General features: G+C 46.7%; 1 protein-coding gene across 1 annotated transcript in view; it reads left to right on the plus strand.

The window, feature by feature from the left end:
* The window catches only part of ADAM11 (ADAM metallopeptidase domain 11), a 172,495-nt gene that overhangs the window by 84,605 nt on the left and 69,733 nt on the right, over positions 1–18,157 (plus strand). Inside the window, exons 11-12 of the mRNA XM_073572858.1 lie at positions 2,624–2,790; positions 4,345–4,429. Coding sequence (XP_073428959.1) covers positions 2,624–2,790; positions 4,345–4,429 — 252 coding nt within the window. The remainder of the gene's footprint in view (positions 1–2,623; positions 2,791–4,344; positions 4,430–18,157) is intronic.

The following is an 18,157-nucleotide window of genomic DNA, read 5'->3' on the forward strand; positions in this document are numbered from 1 at the left end:
GTGACAGCTGCATGGAAATACATGAGGCTTCCACTCTCGGGTTGGGAGAACTCTGGCCAGTCCGAGCATTGTGGTCCGATCTCTGTCTGATTTATATAGCTGTCTGACTGCGCCCTTATGGTAATGGGATACCCCATGTGCATTGATAGTTTGCTGTAATTTTTCCTTAAAATGGAATTTCACTGATTAAAAGTAACCTGACATCAGAAGAAGCTGATGAAGCTAATCTCAGTCTCCTGCAGGCACTTAAATGGTAATTACAATGATGCTTGTAGCTAAACTATATGTAATACTATATTACATATACAGTTGTGGCCAAAAGTATTGACACCCCTGCAATTCTGTCAGATAATACTCAGTTTCTTCCTGAAAATGATTGTAAACACAAATTCTTTGTTATTATTATCTTCATTTAATTTGTCTTAAATGAAAAAACACAAAAAGAATTGTCCTAAAGCCAAATTAGATACAATTCCACACCAAACATAAAAAAGAGGGTGGACAAAAGTATTGGCACTGTTCGAAAAATCATGTGATGCTTCTCTAATTTGTGTAATTAACAGCACCTGTAACTTACCTGTGGCACCTAACAGGTGTTGGCAATAACTAAATCACACTTGCAGCCAGTTGACATGGATTAAAGTTGACTCAACCTCTGTCCTGTGTCCATGTACCACATTGAGCATGGAGAAAGGAAAGAAGACCAAAGAACTGTCTGAGGACTTGAGAAACCAAATTGTGAGGAAGCATGAGCAATCTCAAGGCTGCAAGTCCATCTCCAAAGACCTGAATGTTCCTGTGTCTACCGTGCGCAGTGTCATCAAGAAGTTTAAAGCCCATGGCACTGTGGCTAACCTCCCTAGATGTGGACGGAAAAGAAAAATTGACAAGAGATTTCAACGCAAGGTTGTGCGGATGTTGGATAAAGAACCTCGACTAACATCCAAACAAGTTCAAGCTGCCCTGCAGTCCGAGGGTGCAACAGTGTCAACCCGTACTATCCGTCGGCGTCTGAATGAAAAGGGACTGTATGGTAGGAGACCCAGGAAGACCCCACTTCTTACCCCGAGACATAAAAAAGCCAGGCTGGAGTTTGCCAAAACTTACTTGAAAAAGCCTAAAACGTTTTGGAAGAACGTTCTCTGGTCAGATGAGACAAAAGTAGAGCTTTTTGGCAAAGGCATCAACATAGAGTTTACAGGAGAAAAAAAGAGGCATTCAAAGAAAAGAACACGGTCCCTACAGTCAAACATGGTGAAGGTTCCCTGATGTTTTGGGGTTGCTTTGCTGCCTCTGGCACTGGACTGCTTGACCGTGTGCATGGCATTATGAAGTCTGAAGACTACCAACAAATTTTGCAGCATAATGTACGGCCCAGTGTGAGAAAGCTAGGTCTCCCTCAGAGGTCATAGGTCTTCCAGCAGGACTATGACCCAAAACACACTTCAAAAAGCACTAGAAAATGGTTTGAGAGAAACCACTGGAGACTTCTAACGTGGCCAGCAATGAGTCCAGACCTGAATCCCATAGAACACCTGTGGAGAGATCTAAAAATGGCAGTTTGGAGAAGGCACCCTTCAAATATCAGGGACCTGGAGCAGTTTGCCAAAGAAGAATGGTCTAAAATTCCAGCAGAGCATTGTAAGAAACTCATTGATGGTTACCAGAAGCGGTTGGTCGCAGTTATTTTGGCTAAAGGTTGTGCAACCAAGTATTAGGCTGAGGGTGCCAATACTTTTGTCTGGCCCATTTTTGGAGTTTTGTGTGAAATGATCAATGTTTTGCTTTTTGCTTCATTCTCTTTTGTGTTTTTTCATTTGAGGCAAATTAAATGAAGATAATAATACCAAAGAATTTTGTGTTTGCAATCATTTTCAGGAAGAAACTGAGTATTATCTGACAGAATTGCAGGGGTGTCAATACTTTTGACCATAACTGTAGACAGGGTGGGCCATTTATATGGATAAACCTAAAATAAATGGGAATGGCTGGTGATATCAACTTCCTGTTTGTGCCACATTAGTATATGGGAGAGGGAAAACTTTTCAAGATGGGTGGTGACTATGGTGGCCATTTTGCAGTCAGCCATTTTGGATTCCAACATTATAAATGGCCCACCCAGGTGTATCCATATAAATGGCCCATCCTGTAGTATTACTATTATAAAATAGTAATTTTGCTGTAGCTATAAAGTAAAAACTTGCCTCCATGAGTGGAAAACCATTACCTCCGAGTCATCGGGATGGTTTGTTGTACTGGCTGAGTCACCGAGTCATGGTTTGAAAGAATGTCCTTTGACCTTGATTGACCTCTCAGGCTGGCGACATCAGTACCGATGTCTTTGAAAATCAGCGTGGACACTTCATAATCCAGACTCAGATCGCCTCTGTACTGCACAGTGATGTCAGGTTCCCGTTAAAGACAACATTGGACAATACAAGGGATTTTCATATATTACATTTTCAGAGCCTTCTATGACTTGTTCGTACTCTTCTGATCTAACTCTATATAATTGGGTTTGTCCATCTCCTGCGCCTCTTGATCCCATATAATTCCATATTTCTACTTAACCCAATAGTTAGCCCCTTGCTCACCTTTATTATTTCCTGGTTTCTCCGCTTAGATTTTCAGGGAACAGCTAAACACCAGTATTGTTCTGGTCGCGATAGAAACCTGGACATCTGGAGATAAGGTTGCGGTTAGTGAAGACCCTCTGCAAACACTGTCTGACTTCATGAAGTATCGGAGCACGGAGATACCAGAGCATAGCGATGCCACTCACCTCTTCTCGTGAGTCCAATGGGGTTAGCTGCACCTTATTATATAATCCATTGAACATCTCATCCAGTCTACATCTCCCATTACCCCACTCTTTGTACATCACTTGGATATGTTAAACTGACCAGCACTGGAGTAAGAGCCACACGCTCTACTGACCGTAGTTTTGTCTGGGATTGTGTCCATCTAAAATATTCTGTTCACTTATGCCTTAAATTGTTGAATTGGTTGTCTTCTTCTACTAAACGGGTCCTCATAAGTCAATAAGAATGTCACAAATGGGACCTCCATCGAATGATTATGCTGGGGAACATGGCAGCAAGCATTATTCTCCAACAGCACCACTTTAGGCTAACAAGAGTATTACATAGTTCTTAGTGAATCGGTGTCTATATATTGCCTATTACAAGTATATTAACCTGGTATTTCCTAACAGCATATAGGTCAGTTCCACTGTATTAATCTCGGAATACCTAGACGACATTTTTTAACAAATGCTCAGATGTGAGAAATGTTCTGTTGTGTTTGGTATTAGGTATTACATTTTTATAGTTCATATTAGGAAAAGAAAAACTTAAAGGAGATGTCCACTGTTCGAACAACGCCTTCTGAATCCCTATGTTTCTCCCTTGTAAAATAATAACACCACTACTCCCTTCCGGTGCTGGCACCATTTCAGTGCTGGCTCTCCCGGGGATGGCGTGACATTGTTGTATCACAAGATCCCTGAGGCCAATCAGCGGCCGCTTTACTCTTTACGCCTTCTGGCAAATCACATACATGTGGAGGAAGTGAGAGAGCATCAACTCTCATTCCTCTGGATGTATGTGATTTGTCCAAAGTACAATATCTCATGCCAACCCTGAGAGAGCCAGTGTCAACAAGGCTGGAACGGTGCCAGCATCGGAGATGAGTATAAGTGTTATTATTTTACAAGGGGGATACATAGGGATTGAGGAGGGGCTGTCTGAGCAGTGAACAGCTCCTTTAATTAATGTCAGGAACTGATACACCACATGTCGGACACCATTGGCTTATAATGGGGTATGTCTGTGAGTAACCATTTCCACCACAAGTCATATCACTCTGACCATATACTAATGCTCCTGTAATATTACATCAGTTGTCCTGGAATATATATGATCTTGTCCAGTAGGATTACAGTTGTAGAACATAATAAACTGAGCTATACTGATCTTTCAGCGATGCTGCTCTGCTGCTGCCCCAGTGTTTGTTGACAGGCTGCAGCAGCGATGTCACTACTACATCGCACATGACTGCTGCAGCCAATCACTTGGATAAGCGGTGGTGTTGAAGCAATGGCTGCTAAGCCTAGCTCAGGTTGCTAAGTCCAGTTGTCAAAAGAGCAGCTGCTGAAAATAATGATTGAACCTCGGGAGGGTGAGTCTTGTCCTTGTTTCTTGTTTTCTACACTTGCAACCCAATAGTACAAGAAAATGTAATCCTGGACCACCCAACCCTTTAAGTCATTTTCCTTTTAAAAGTTCTGATTCTGACTACATAAACCACAAATCCCTACTAACAATCTCTCTTTTCTGCATTTAGAGGACGCACTTTTAAAAGTAGCCACAGCGGAGCAGCTTATTTTAGTGGGATATGCTCTTCAACTAAAAGTGGTGGTGTGATTGAGGTCAGTATGAAATAAAAATCATATAAAATATGCAATTCTGGCAAAACCTGTGAGCAAAAAAAAGATGAAAATTCATTTTTTGCTCAGTAATGGCGATTCCAACCCAAAATCATGTATTACATTGTATGGGCATCAAGACATCGAGACTCCTAATCTTATCATAGTCATCTGTGTAAAGAAATCCTGCCTTTGCTAGGTATGATAACTTTATGAAGAGGACCTATGGTACTGAAGACAGATCAGAGTTTTGCCCTGTGCAGGCGATCATGTCATGGTCTATAGAAGACGTTCCAAATTAGAGTTAATAAAGGTTCGCTTACCTGGTTCTGCAGTTGAGTGACGGCCAGAGCTGGACACCAACGGTAAAGATGTCGCCTTCAATGGCGTAGCAACTGTTTGTGGCGCCCGGGGCGGTCGAAAAATTTGCCGCCCCTTTGGTCGCTGATAATCCGGAAGAATCCGAAGAGCCCACACTACACTCAAAGATCTAATTTTTAGTCTACTACTAACTCTGCTGTTATTATTTCTAAATTTCTAGACTTTCATCTTCTTGCAGTTCTCTCTCTCTATATATATATATATATATGTGTATGTATTAGCGTGATGACCCTACTGAACCTCCACCACTGCCCTGCCGAGAGCTGCACCATAAAACAGTGTAAGGAGACCCACGTGTCCTCCCCCTGCACAGACCCACAGTACACCTCCTACAGAGCCCTCATGTTCTCCCCTTGCACAGCCCCCCTCCCCGTGTACCCCCCTGCACAGCCCCTCCATGTCCTCCCCTACACAGCCTCCCGATGTACCCCCCAGCACAGCCCCCCATGTCCTCCCCTGCACAGCCCCCCATGTCCTCCCCTACACAGCTTCCCCATGTACCCCCCTGCACAGCCCCCCATGTCCCTCCTACAGAGCCCCCCCATGTCCTCCCCTGCACAGCCCCCTCATGTCCTCCCCCTACAGAGCCCCCTCATGTCCTCTCCCTACAGAGCCCCCCATGTCCTCCTCTGCATAGCCCCCCATGTCCTCTCCCTACAGAGCCCCCCCATGTCCTCCTCTGCACAGCCCCCCATGTCCTCTCCCTACAAAGCCCCCCCATGTCCTCCTCTGCACAGCCCCCCATGTCCTCTCCATACAGAGCCCCCCCATGTCCTCCTCTGCACAGCCCCCCATGTCCTCTCCCTACAGAGCCCCCCATGTCCTCTGCACAGCCCCCCATGTCCTCTCCCTACAGAGCCCCCCATGTCCTCTCCCTACAGAGCCCCCCCATGTCCTCCTCTGCACAGCCCCCATGTCCTCTCCCTACAGAGCCCCCCCATGTCCTCCTCTGCACAGCCCCCATGTCCTCTCCCTACAGAGCCCCCCATGTCCTCCTCTGCACAGCCCCCCATGTCCTCTCCATACAGAGCCCCCCCATGTCCTCCTCTGCACAGCCCCCCATGTCCTCTCCCTACAGAGCCCCCCATGTCCTCCTCTGCACAGTCCCCCATGTCCTCTCCCTACAGAGCCCCCCCATGTCCTCCTCTGCACAGCCCCCATGTCCTCTCCCTACAGAGCCCCCCCATGTCCTCCTCTGCACAGCCCCCCATGTCCTCTCCCTACAGAGCCCCCCATGTCCTCTCCCTACAGAGCCCCCCCGTGTCCTCCTCTGCACAGCCCCCCATGTCCTCTCCCTACAGAGCCCCCCCATGTCCTCCTCTGCACAGCCCCCATGTCCTCTCCCTACAGAGCCCCCCCATGTCCTCCTCTGCACAGCCCCCCATGTCCTCTCCATACAGAGCCCCCCCATGTCCTCCTCTGCACAGCCCCCCATGTCCTCTCCCTACAGAGCCCCCCATGTCCTCCTCTGCACAGCCCCCCATGTCCTCTCCCTACAGAGCCCCCCATGTCCTCCTCTGCACAGCCCCCATGTCCTCTCCCTACAGAGCCCCCCCATGTCCTCCTCTGCACAGCCCCCATGTCCTCTCCCTACAGAGCCCCCCCATGTCCTCCTCTGCACAGCCCCCATGTCCTCTCCCTACAGAGCCCCCCATGTCCTCTCCCTACAGAGCCCCCCCATGTCCTCCTCTGCACAGCCCCATGTCCTCTCCCTACAGAGCCCCCCCATGTCCTCCTCTGCACAGCCCCCATGTCCTCTCCCTACAGAGCCCCCCATGTCCTCCTCTGCACAGCCCCCATGTCCTCTCCCTACAGAGCCCCCCATGTCCTCTCCCTACAGAGCCCCCCCATGTCCTCCTCTGCACAGCCCCCATGTCCTCTCCCTACAGAGCCCCCCCATGTCCTCCTCTGCACAGCCCCCATGTCCTCTCCCTACAGAGCCCCCCATGTCCTCCTCTGCACAGCCCCCCATGTCCTCTCCACACAGAGCCCCCCCATGTCCTCCTCTGCACAGCCCCCCATGTCCTCTCCCTACAGAGCCCCCCATGTCCTCCTCTGCACAGCCCCCATGTCCTCTCCCTACAGAGCCCCCCCATGTCCTCCTCTGCACAGCCCCCCATGTCCTCTCCCTACAGAGCCCCCCCATGTCCTCCTCTGCACAGCCCCCCATGTCCTCTCCATACAGAGCCCCCCCATGTCCTCCTCTGCACAGCCCCCCATGTCCTCTCCATACAGAGCCCCCCCATGTCCTCCTCTGCACAGCCCCCCATGTCCTCTCCATACAGAGCCCCCCCATGTCCTCCTCTGCACAGCCCCCCATGTCCTCTCCCTACAGAGCCCCCCATGTCCTCCTCTGCACAGCCCCCCATGTCCTCTCCCTACAGAGCCCCCCATGTCCTCCTCTGCACAGCCCCCATGTCCTCTCCCTACAGAGCCCCCCCATGTCCTCCTCTGCACAGCCCCCATGTCCTCTCCCTACAGAGCCCCCCCATGTCCTCCTCTGCACAGCCCCCATGTCCTCTCCCTACAGAGCCCCCCATGTCCTCTCCCTACAGAGCCCCCCCATGTCCTCCTCTGCACAGCCCCATGTCCTCTCCCTACAGAGCCCCCCCATGTCCTCCTCTGCACAGCCCCCATGTCCTCTCCCTACAGAGCCCCCCATGTCCTCCTCTGCACAGCCCCCATGTCCTCTCCCTACAGAGCCCCCCATGTCCTCTCCCTACAGAGCCCCCCCATGTCCTCCTCTGCACAGCCCCCATGTCCTCTCCCTACAGAGCCCCCCCATGTCCTCCTCTGCACAGCCCCCATGTCCTCTCCCTACAGAGCCCCCCATGTCCTCCTCTGCACAGCCCCCCATGTCCTCTCCACACAGAGCCCCCCCATGTCCTCCTCTGCACAGCCCCCCATGTCCTCTCCCTACAGAGCCCCCCATGTCCTCCTCTGCACAGCCCCCATGTCCTCTCCCTACAGAGCCCCCCCATGTCCTCCTCTGCACAGCCCCCCATGTCCTCTCCATACAGAGCCCCCCCATGTCCTCCTCTGCACAGCCCCCCATGTCCTCTCCATACAGAGCCCCCCCATGTCCTCCTCTGCACAGCCCCCCATGTCCTCTCCCTACAGAGCCCCCCATGTCCTCCTCTGCACAGCCCCCCATGTCCTCTCCCTACAGAGCCCCCCATGTCCTCCTCTGCACAGCCCCCATGTCCTCTCCCTACAGAGCCCCCCCATGTCCTCCTCTGCACAGCCCCCATGTCCTCTCCCTACAGAGCCCCCCCATGTCCTCCTCTGCACAGCCCCCATGTCCTCTCCCTACAGAGCCCCCATGTCCTCTCCCTACAGAGCCCCCCCATGTCCTCCTCTGCACAGCCCCCATGTCCTCTCCCTACAGAGCCCCCCCATGTCCTCCTCTGCACAGCCCCCATGTCCTCTCCCTACAGAGCCCCCCCATGTCCTCCTCTGCACAGCCCCCATGTCCTCTCCCTACAGAGCCCCCCCATGTCCTCCTCTGCACAGCCCCCATGTCCTCTCCCTACAGAGCCCCCCCATGTCCTCCTCTGCACAGCCCCCATGTCCTCTCCCTACAGAGCCCCCCCATGTCCTCCTCTGCACAGCCCCCATGTCCTCTCCCTACAGAGCCCAACTCTTTTGCATAATATCAGCTATATGAAGATGTAGGCAATCCAACTCCAAGGATTAGGGAGCCTCAACTTTAGAATTAGTAAATGGGGGAGAGGGAGTAATTACCTAGATGCCGCCCCCTGTAGCATAACATTACATGATGGAATGAAATTCAAGGGGCAATCACATACCGCGGTGTCTCCCTCCCCTCACAGACATCATGGGCAGGCTGGGCAGCGCTTCCCGCCGTCCCCCTCACTCACCGGCTCCTGTGTCCCGGGATCCGCTCCTCCTGCGTCACCTCAGCCACACGCCACGTGTTCTTCTGGCAGCTCCGACCGAACAACCAGCCCCGAGCGGCCAACACCTCCGCCCAGCACCGGCTCAGGAGCGGAAAGCAGCCGGGGCTCCGAGTCCGAGTCCAGCAAGGCAGTGGCGTAGAAGGTAGAAAGCGCCTGCACTGTGCCTCCGCGGAGTCCGCGCTGTTCTCCCAGTCAGAGGAGAGGAATTGAATTGCTGCTGCCGCGCCGCCCCCACACACGTGCCGCCTGGGGCGGACCGCCCCCCCCCCGCCCCCCCCACGCTACGCCACTGGTCGCCTTGTTAATGTTTCTCATACTATGTAGAACCATTTACATCACAATTTATCATTGTTAGTTGGAAAAGCAGACCCCAAATCCCTAAACTCATTAATGCCCCCCAAACTCATTCACACCAGACCACTAAAATTGCTTTAGACCCCAGACGGGACTGATGTGACAGCATCAGCATATTTGTCATGGCAGGTCGGGGTTAGTGGTCGGAGCTGATGCAGAGAAAACTGTCATAGAAAAGCTTATGGATCTCTGGGTAAATTAAAAGCAAAGGGATGTAAAACAACAATAAAAAATAAATACAAAAAATGTATCAAATACAATACTTGACTAATAAAAATACAATCCCTTCAACAACTGGATGGCAGACCATCCAGATAGGAGAAGAAAAAGAGAAAACCACTAAGGATGGAGTAAAACTGAAGTGCAGGCATAAAAATGAATATACAGACAATAGAGTAATGTAATTAAATTGCCTTTATTAGATATGGCATAAGTTATACACTATTAATTAATAACATAAAAGAAATTGTGTATAAATATTACAAAAAATATAATTAAAAACACACACAACTGCTAAAAGCATAAAGATATATAACATATAGCACCACCAAGTGGCTAAATAAGCTAATAACACTAAAAATATAAGTAATATAATTGGTGGCACACAAGTATGATCAAATATGGTTTTGAACACCAGGTAAAATATAATAGATTTGGCCAGGTAAAATTGAATAAATATATTTCATACCAAAACCATATCACAACAATATGCTACACAGTGGCATCAATATATAGCGACAAACCACATATTAGCAATAAAGATAAGATAATGCTAATCAAATAAATATACCTGGAAGATGTAACTGGCAGTAGCGGTGTGGTACAAACGCACCCCGACGCATGTTTCAGAAAAATATATCCTTCGTCAGGGACGAAGGTTTTTAATTATATTGTTTTGTAATATGTCTGTATATTAATTTTTATGCCTGCCTTTCAGTTTTACTTCCTCCATCCTTAGTGGTTTTCTCTTTTTCTTCTTGGATCTCTGGGTAAGCAAGATTGTTTGGGATCATCCCCTTTAATGCCCCCCCTTCTCCCCCCCCCCAAAAAAAAGGTCCCTTTTCCTGCAGATATTCTCTTCAGTCTATGCTTTTATCTTTGTGCCTTTGAGTCTCTTTCTATGAGCACAACTTGATGAATGTTAAACATCCAGCAACGAGGAAAATCTTTCAAAATAATAAATAGATCTGTTACCCTAAAACATTACAACCCCACCAGGCCGATATACATGCATGATGGTGTTGGAGTCTTTAGGAAGTTCAGCTCTGGAATTTAGCGAGAAGACATAATATAGAATTCTTGGTATTTGTGTCTCTCAATGTCTTTGGGAAGACTTACAATATTTCATAAGAGACTCTTCCATGTTTTCTATTCATGTGATTGCAGTTACAGTACTGCACCACTACTTGGCGTTGTGGGCTCAATATATGATGTGACAGGGATGAATGCCTATAGGAAACTGTTAATTACTAAATGTTATTATGACATATAGAATTTATTTTCCTAAAAATGTTCTAGAAATATAAACTATTTTATGGATTATTTACTACATATTTTACATTTAAGAATTTTCTTATCTGGCATATGTCGGAGATTTCCTGTTTCATTTAACAGTGTATTAATCATCCATTTCTGCTTGTTCTCATTTCCATTGAACGTACAGGCAGAAACAATGAGATATTTTTGATATAGGGAATTTGCATATCAATATGCACTGTAGGCCTGCGTCACACTCCTTTTCTGTGGTGTACTTGACCTGTCCGTTTATACTGTAAAACAAACGGATTTAAATGGATATGTTTGTATTTATATAGAGATCCATAGGAAAAACATTTGACAAACAGGTATCAGTTTGACATACTTTTGCGCACATATCTGTTTCAATCTGTTATTCAACAGTTTGCAAAAAAGATGCAGTCTGATTCGCTTACTCATCCTTTAAAACAGATGAAAAAAAAGACACATTTTTATAACTTTGCAGTCTATGGAAGAAATATGCAAATGTACTGGCCTAATAAGAGAAATGCCAAAGCTAAAGTATAGCTGAGGGCAGGATGAAGTATATGAAAAACCTCCAGAGATAACATGGTGAGGCAGAATGAACCAAATAATCTGTATTCTGCTCTACATTGTCTCTGTATGGTGCCTTTGTGCGGGACCTCTGTAAGGTGCCTCTATAAGTGCCTCTAAGTGGAACCACTGTAAGGTGTCTGTATGCAGGGCCTCTGTATGGTTCTTCTGTATGGTGCCTCTGTACGGTGCCTTGGTGTGAGGCCTCTGTGCAGGGCCTTTGTGCATGACCTCTCTAAGGTGTTTCTATGCTGGGCCTCTGTATGGTGTCTCTATGCCGGGCCTCTGTGCAGTGCCTCTGTATGGGACTGCTGTACGGTGCCTCTTTAATGTGCCTCATTAAGGTTCCTCTGTACGGTGACTCTGTATGGTGCTTCTGTACGGGGCCTCTGTAACGTTTCTCTGTGTAATGCCTCTGTAGGATGCCTCTGTACGGTGTCTCTGTGTGATACCTCTGTACGCTGCCTCTGTACGGTGCCTCTGTAAGGTTCCTCTGTACGGTGTCTCTGTGTGATGCGTCTGTGCAGAATCTCTGCAAGGTGCCTCTGTACGGTGCCTCTATATGGGGCCACTGTGTGATGCCACTGTGCAGGGCCTCTGTACAGTGCCTCTGTACAAGGCCTCTGTACGGGTGTGTCAGATGCTACAGTCACACTGCATCTGGTTGTAGAAGGTCTCCGCGTTTGGCATTGCAGACACCTTCTTAATCCTTCTGACTTTTAGACCCAGTGGCAACCTCCCTCCGGCTCTATTTTACACACCTGGATCTGGTGTCACGAGAGTGTCAGAGGCTGCAGACAGTCACAATGCATCTGAATGCAGAAGGTCTCAGTAGTGGCCACCTCCTCTGGCCTTAATGGTGTCACCTGGATCTGGGTGTTTAGAACTCCCAACTTCTTATTGGGAGTTGTGGATTCTATTTGCACTTCCCTGTTGAGCCTTGGAGCTGCAGCAGTCAGCTTGCATCCTCTTTGGAGTTTGTAGGATGACGGTATTTTTCTCTGTGCATACCCAGGAACACATAGAACCCACAAGAAGTGTGCTGAATTGCAAAAAAAATTGTGTATACATCAACAGCACAATAGGAATATAAAAGTGCTTTTCACAAAATTAGAATATCATCAAAAAGTGGATTTATTTAAGTTCTTCAATACAAAAAGTGAAACTCATATATTATATAGTCATTACCAACAGAGTGATCTATTTCAAGTGTTTATTTAAGTTAATGTTGTTGATTACGGCTTACAGACAATGAAAACCCAAAAGTCATTATCTCAGTAAATTAGAATAATTAACAAAATACACCTGTAAAGGCTTCCTAAGCAAGGTCCCTTAGTCTGTTCCAGTAGGCTCCACAATCATGGGAAAAACTGCTGACTTGAAAGATGTCCAGAAGGCAGTCATTGATACACTCCACAAGGAGGGTAAGCCACAAAAGGGCATTGCTAAAGAAGCTGGCTGTTCACAGAGTGCTGTGTTGTGAATTCACTTTCTGGTCTGCCTCTGGTTGCTGACGAGGGTGGTGGAGCTGGTTGTATTAACCAGTGAGTTCTCGTGAGTTCTCTTTCCGGGCTCCCTCTGGTGGTTGCAGGAGGTAATGAAGCTGATCTAATTAACAGAGACCTGCCACCTGATAATGAGGACGACGATTGGACATCTGGAGTCTCTGACTGGATTTAAGACAGCCAACTCCCTCTACCCCTGCTGGTGATTTTTCCTGCCTCCTGAGGTCTTTGTTTCCAGTTCATTCCCTGCATTCTCAAGCTAAGTGTTCTTTGCTATTGTTCACATTTGATTTGGTTTCGTCTATTCAGTTTTGTGTGGTCAGCCAGCCCCGGCTGGGGCTGTGCTGAATTTCCATTCTTATGTTACTGTTTGTGCCAGTTTGCTTTTTGTCCCTTATTAGATTGGCCTCTCTTTACTCTGTTTTCAGAATATGCCAGAGTGCTGATATAGTGGGTGAAGTCTAGTGACTTCAGGGTTTTTTTTTGCTATCAGACGTGTTGTACATTTTTGCAGGGTTTTTTGGCGTGATTGCAGACAGTATCTTTCCTTTCCTGTCCTTAATAATAATAATAATAATAAATTTTATTTCTATAGCGCCGACATATTCCGCAGCACTTTACATTTCAGAGGGGACTTGTACAGACGATAGACATTACAGCATAACAATAACACAGGTCAACGAAAAAAATTTTTTTTTCTGGTGTCCAAAATATTTTAATGAATTTGGGGTATTTTTGGGGTGCTGATTCTGAATATGTCATCAGTTTTGCCAGATTGGCTCAAGTTTTTGAGATTTTTGGTATCTTATTTATAGCACTTGTTGGTAAATGCGACGCATCATCTCATTAATTTCTTTGGATTAGTACTTGAACTGAGCAGTTCTCAATATAGTTTTGTGTTAATTAGTGTTCTAAAAGTTTGTTCATAGCTTGATTTTTGCACTAACTTTATGTTGTTGTCTGTTTTCCAGTGAAAAGCATGAACTCATCATGAAGAAGTTGTCTTAACGATCCAGACTCATTCTGTTACATTTGTGGTGAATATACACTGCCAAAACATAGAAGAAACATAACAGACTTCGTAAAAAAAGTGTATTTTGCCTATTTTGGGGTTATGCTTGGGGACCAAGACAAGTTTTGGGCACCACACATAGTGTGCAAAGCATGTATCGAATTATTACGAAAATGGAGCAAAGGACAAAGAAAAAGCTTCAAATTTGGTGTTCCAATGGTGTGGAGAGAGCCAAAAAATCATCATGATGACTGTTATTTCTGTGCAGTGCAAGTGCAAGGATTCAATAAGCATAAGAAACGAAAATGGGAGTAACATGGAATCTGCAAGAAGGCCTGTCCCTCATTGTGAAGATGTGCCTGTACCTGTGTTTACCATAAATAACAGTCATCATGATGATTTTTTGGCTCTCTCCACACCATTGGAACACCAAATTTGAAGCTTTTTCTTTGTCCTTTGCTCCATTTTCGTAATAATTCGATACATGCTTTGCACACTATGTGTGGTGCCCAAAACTTGTCTTGGTCCCCAAGCATAACCCCAAAATAGGCAAAATACACTTTTTTTACGAAGTCTGTTATGTTTCTTCTATGTTTTGGCAGTGTGTATTCACCACAAATGTAACAGAATGAGTCTGGATCGTTAAGACAACTTCTTCTTGATGAGTTCATGCTTTTCACTGGAAAACAGACAACAACATAAAGTTAGTGCAAAAATCAAGCTATGAACAAACTTTTAGAACACTAATTAACACAAAACTATATTGAGAACTGCTCAGTTCAAGTACTAATCCAAAGAAATTAATGAGATGATGCGTCGCATTTACCAACAAGTGCTATAAATAAGATACCAAAAATCTCAAAAACTTGAGCCAATCTGGCAAAACTGATGACATATTCAGAATCAGCACCCCAAAAATACCCTAAATTCGATGAAATATCTTTGGCACCAAAAATGCTGTTGACCAGTGTAATCACATAGATCATAACAGATACCAAGAGGAATGAGGGCCCTGCTCGCAAGCTTACAATCTATGAGGGAAAAAGGGGAGACACGAAAAGTGGGTGGTAACAATTGCCCTGATTGTTTGGACCAGCCATAATGTTAAGTGTGTAACAGTACGGACACAGAGGGCTAATAGATGCATAAAGCATGTGGGAACATGATACGGGGAACCTGGTTATGGTAAAACTTTTGACTGTGCCACACAGGGATAGTTAGGTTAATGTGTTGAGGCGGTAGGCCAGTCTGAATAAATGAGTTTTCAGGGCACGCTTAAAATTGTAGGGATTGGGGACTACTCGTATTGACCTGGGAAGTGCATTCCAAAGAATTGGCGTAGCACGTGTATAGTCTTGGAGACAGGAGTGGGAAGTTCTGATTATCGAGGATGCTAACCTCAGGTCATCAGCAGAACGGAGGGCACGGGTAGGGTGGTAGACTGAAACAAGGGAGGAGATGTAGGGTGGTGCTGAGCCATGGAGTGCTTTGTGGGTGAGGGCAATAAGTTTGTACTGGATTCTGGAGTGGATCGGTAGCCAGTGTAAGGACTGGCACAAGGTAGAGGCATCGGTGTAACGATTGGCGAGGAATATGATCCTGGCTGCAGCATTCAAGACAGATTGGAGGGGGGAAAGTTTGGTAAGAGGGAGACCGATTAGAAGAGAGTTACAATAGTCCAGACGAGAATGAACAAGAGAAACAGTAAGAGTTTTTGCAGAGTCAAAGGTCGAATTCTAGAAATGTTTTTGAGATGCAGATAACAAGAGCAAGCCAGTGATTGGATGTGGGGGGTGAATAAAAGCTCGGAGTCAAGTATGACCCCAAGACAGCGGGCATGTTGCTGGGGAGTAATAGTGGAACCACACACGGAAATGGCAGTGTCGGGTATAGGTGCATTAGTAGAGGGAGGAAACACAAGAAGTTCAGTCTTTGACAGGTTCAGTTTCAGATATAGTGAGGACATGATGTTAGACACAGCGTTTAGACAATCGCCGGTGTTTTCTAGAAAGGCTGGCATGATGTCAGGAGAAGAAGCGTATAATTGGGTGGCAACAGCATAGAGATTGTCCTGGAAACCAAATCTACTGATTGTTTTACCAATGGAGCAGTGTACAAGAAGAAGAGGAGGGGGCCTAGAACCGATCATTGAGGAACCCCAACAGTAAGGTGAAGATGAGAGGAGGAGGAGCCAGCAAAAGATACAGTAAAGGAGCGGTCAGAGAAATAGGAGGAAAACCAGGAGAGAACGGTGTCCTTGATGCCGATCGAGCGGAGCATAGTGAGGAGGAGCTGATGATCCACAGTGTCGAATGCTGCAGAGAGATCCAAGAGAATTAGCATGGAGTAGTGACCGTTAGATTTAGCTGTTAGTAGATCATGAGAGACTTTAGTGAGGGCAGTTTCAGTAGAGTGTAGAGAGCGGAAACCGGATTGGAGAGGGTCGAGAAGAGAGTTATCAGAGAGATAGCGGATCAGACAGGAGTGGACCAGGCATTCCAGGAGTTTAGAGATGAAGGGAAGATTAGAGACAGGTCTATAGTTAGCGGCACAGTTTTGGTCGAGGGATGGTTTTTTAAGTAGTGGATGTATGATGGCATGCTTAAATAAGGAGGGAAATATACCAGAAGAGAGAGAGAGGTTAAATATTTTAGTTAGGTGAGGGGTGACAGCAGGGGAAAGGGACTGGAGCAGATGTGACGGAAATGGGTCACTGGTGCAAGTGGTTGGGCGAGAAGATGCAGGGAGCCTGCTTACTTCTTCTGTGACTGGTTCAAACTCAGAGAGTGAGCTAGATGCAGTGGGGGAGGGAGGACAGTGCATAGTATGAGATGATTGGGAGATAATTTCCTGTCGGATATGATCAATTTTTTCTTTGAAGTAATTGGCCAGATCGTCAGCTCGAAGCTCCGTGGTTGGGGCCTGCACTCTTGGGTTGAGCAGGGAATTAAAAGTGTCAAAGAGATGTTTCGGGTTATTGGACAGTGAGGTGATGAGGGTGTTGAAATAGGTTTGTTTGGAGAGGTGAAGAGCAGTGTTGTATGTTCTAAGCATGAACTTATAATGGATAAAATCTTCGTATAGATTGGATTTTCTCCATAGACGTTCAGCACACCTGGAGCACCGCTGCAGGAAACGTGTTTGCAGGGTGTGCCAGGGTTGTCGCTGTCTTTGTCATGTTGTTCTATGTATAGGAGGTGCAAAATCATCCAGGGCAGTTTGAAGTGTTTCATTGTAATGCTTCAGTGCAGAATCAGGACATTAGAGGGAGGAGATAGGGGCCAATGAAGACCGCAAGTTCATCGTAAGTTTCTGGGTGTTAATGGCCTGTATGTTTCCATAAGTATGGACAGTGGGGGTGACCTGAGCGGCCTGGCAGTTCTTGATAGAGAATGAAAGAAGGTTGTGATCAAAGAGCGGGAGAGGGGAGATTGTGAAATCATCCACTGCACAAAGCCGAGAGAAGACCAAGTCGAGGGAGTTTCTGTCTTTATGCGTTGGAGAATTAGTAAGCTTGAAAGGCCAAACGAGGAGGTTAGAGATAAAAGGTGAGTAGCAGATGGGGAGAGGGGAAGAGCAATGGGGATGTTGAAATTGCCCATGATGAGGGTAGGGATGTCACAGGAGAGAAAATGTGGAAGCCAAGTGGCAAAATGATCCAGGAACTGATGGGAGGGGCCAGGAGGACGATACACTACCGCCACTCGCATGGAGAAGGGGGTGTAGAGTCTGACAGCATGGACCTCAAAAGAAGGGAAGACTAGTGAGGATACTTGAGGGATAACCTGAAAGGTACATTTTGGTGATAGAAGCAGACCAACGCCTCCACCTGCTCTTTTGTCTGATTTTGGGGTATGAGAGAAGTGTAATCCCCCATATGAAAGAGCAGCAGCAGCAGTAGTGTCTCACTGCTGGATCCAGGTTTCAGTAAGAGCCAGGAGGTTAAGAGAATTAGAAAGGAAGAAGTCATGGATGAAGGAGAGTTTATTACACATTGAGCGAGAATTCCAAAGGGCACAATTAAGAGAGACAGAAGGCATGCAGGGAATATTAATAAGATTAGAGGGGTTTCTGAGTGTAGCAGTTGGGGGGTTTGACTTTCTATAACATGGGGGACCAGGGTTGGGAGCAATGTCTCCTGGGACTAGGAGGAGAATAGAAAGAGTGAGCCGATGGTTGAGTGATTTGTGGGAGCGTCTCTTATGTTGAATGGTGGGACTGAATGGATATGTGCAGTTTAACAATGTGAAAAGAGTGTGAGTGCTATACATAGGAGAGGAAAGGAGTGAGGGGCCGATAAGGAGTGTAGAGAGTTAATGCCAGGGCGGTGGATGTGTGTGAATGCAGCGGCCAGGATATAAATTACACAAATGCATATGGTATATATTTGTTGTACTCCAAATGTACAGGGAGTAGATGTATATAAATGTCTTACCTGCCTTCTGCCCTGTCTAACTGCCATGTTATAACTGCCAGTACTTTGATAAAC

This window comes from Dendrobates tinctorius, unplaced genomic scaffold, assembly GCF_039654945.1.
Source record: "Dendrobates tinctorius isolate UK_male_01 unplaced genomic scaffold, ASM3965494v1 ptg000032l, whole genome shotgun sequence".
NCBI classification, from domain to species: domain Eukaryota; kingdom Metazoa; phylum Chordata; class Amphibia; order Anura; family Dendrobatidae; genus Dendrobates; species Dendrobates tinctorius.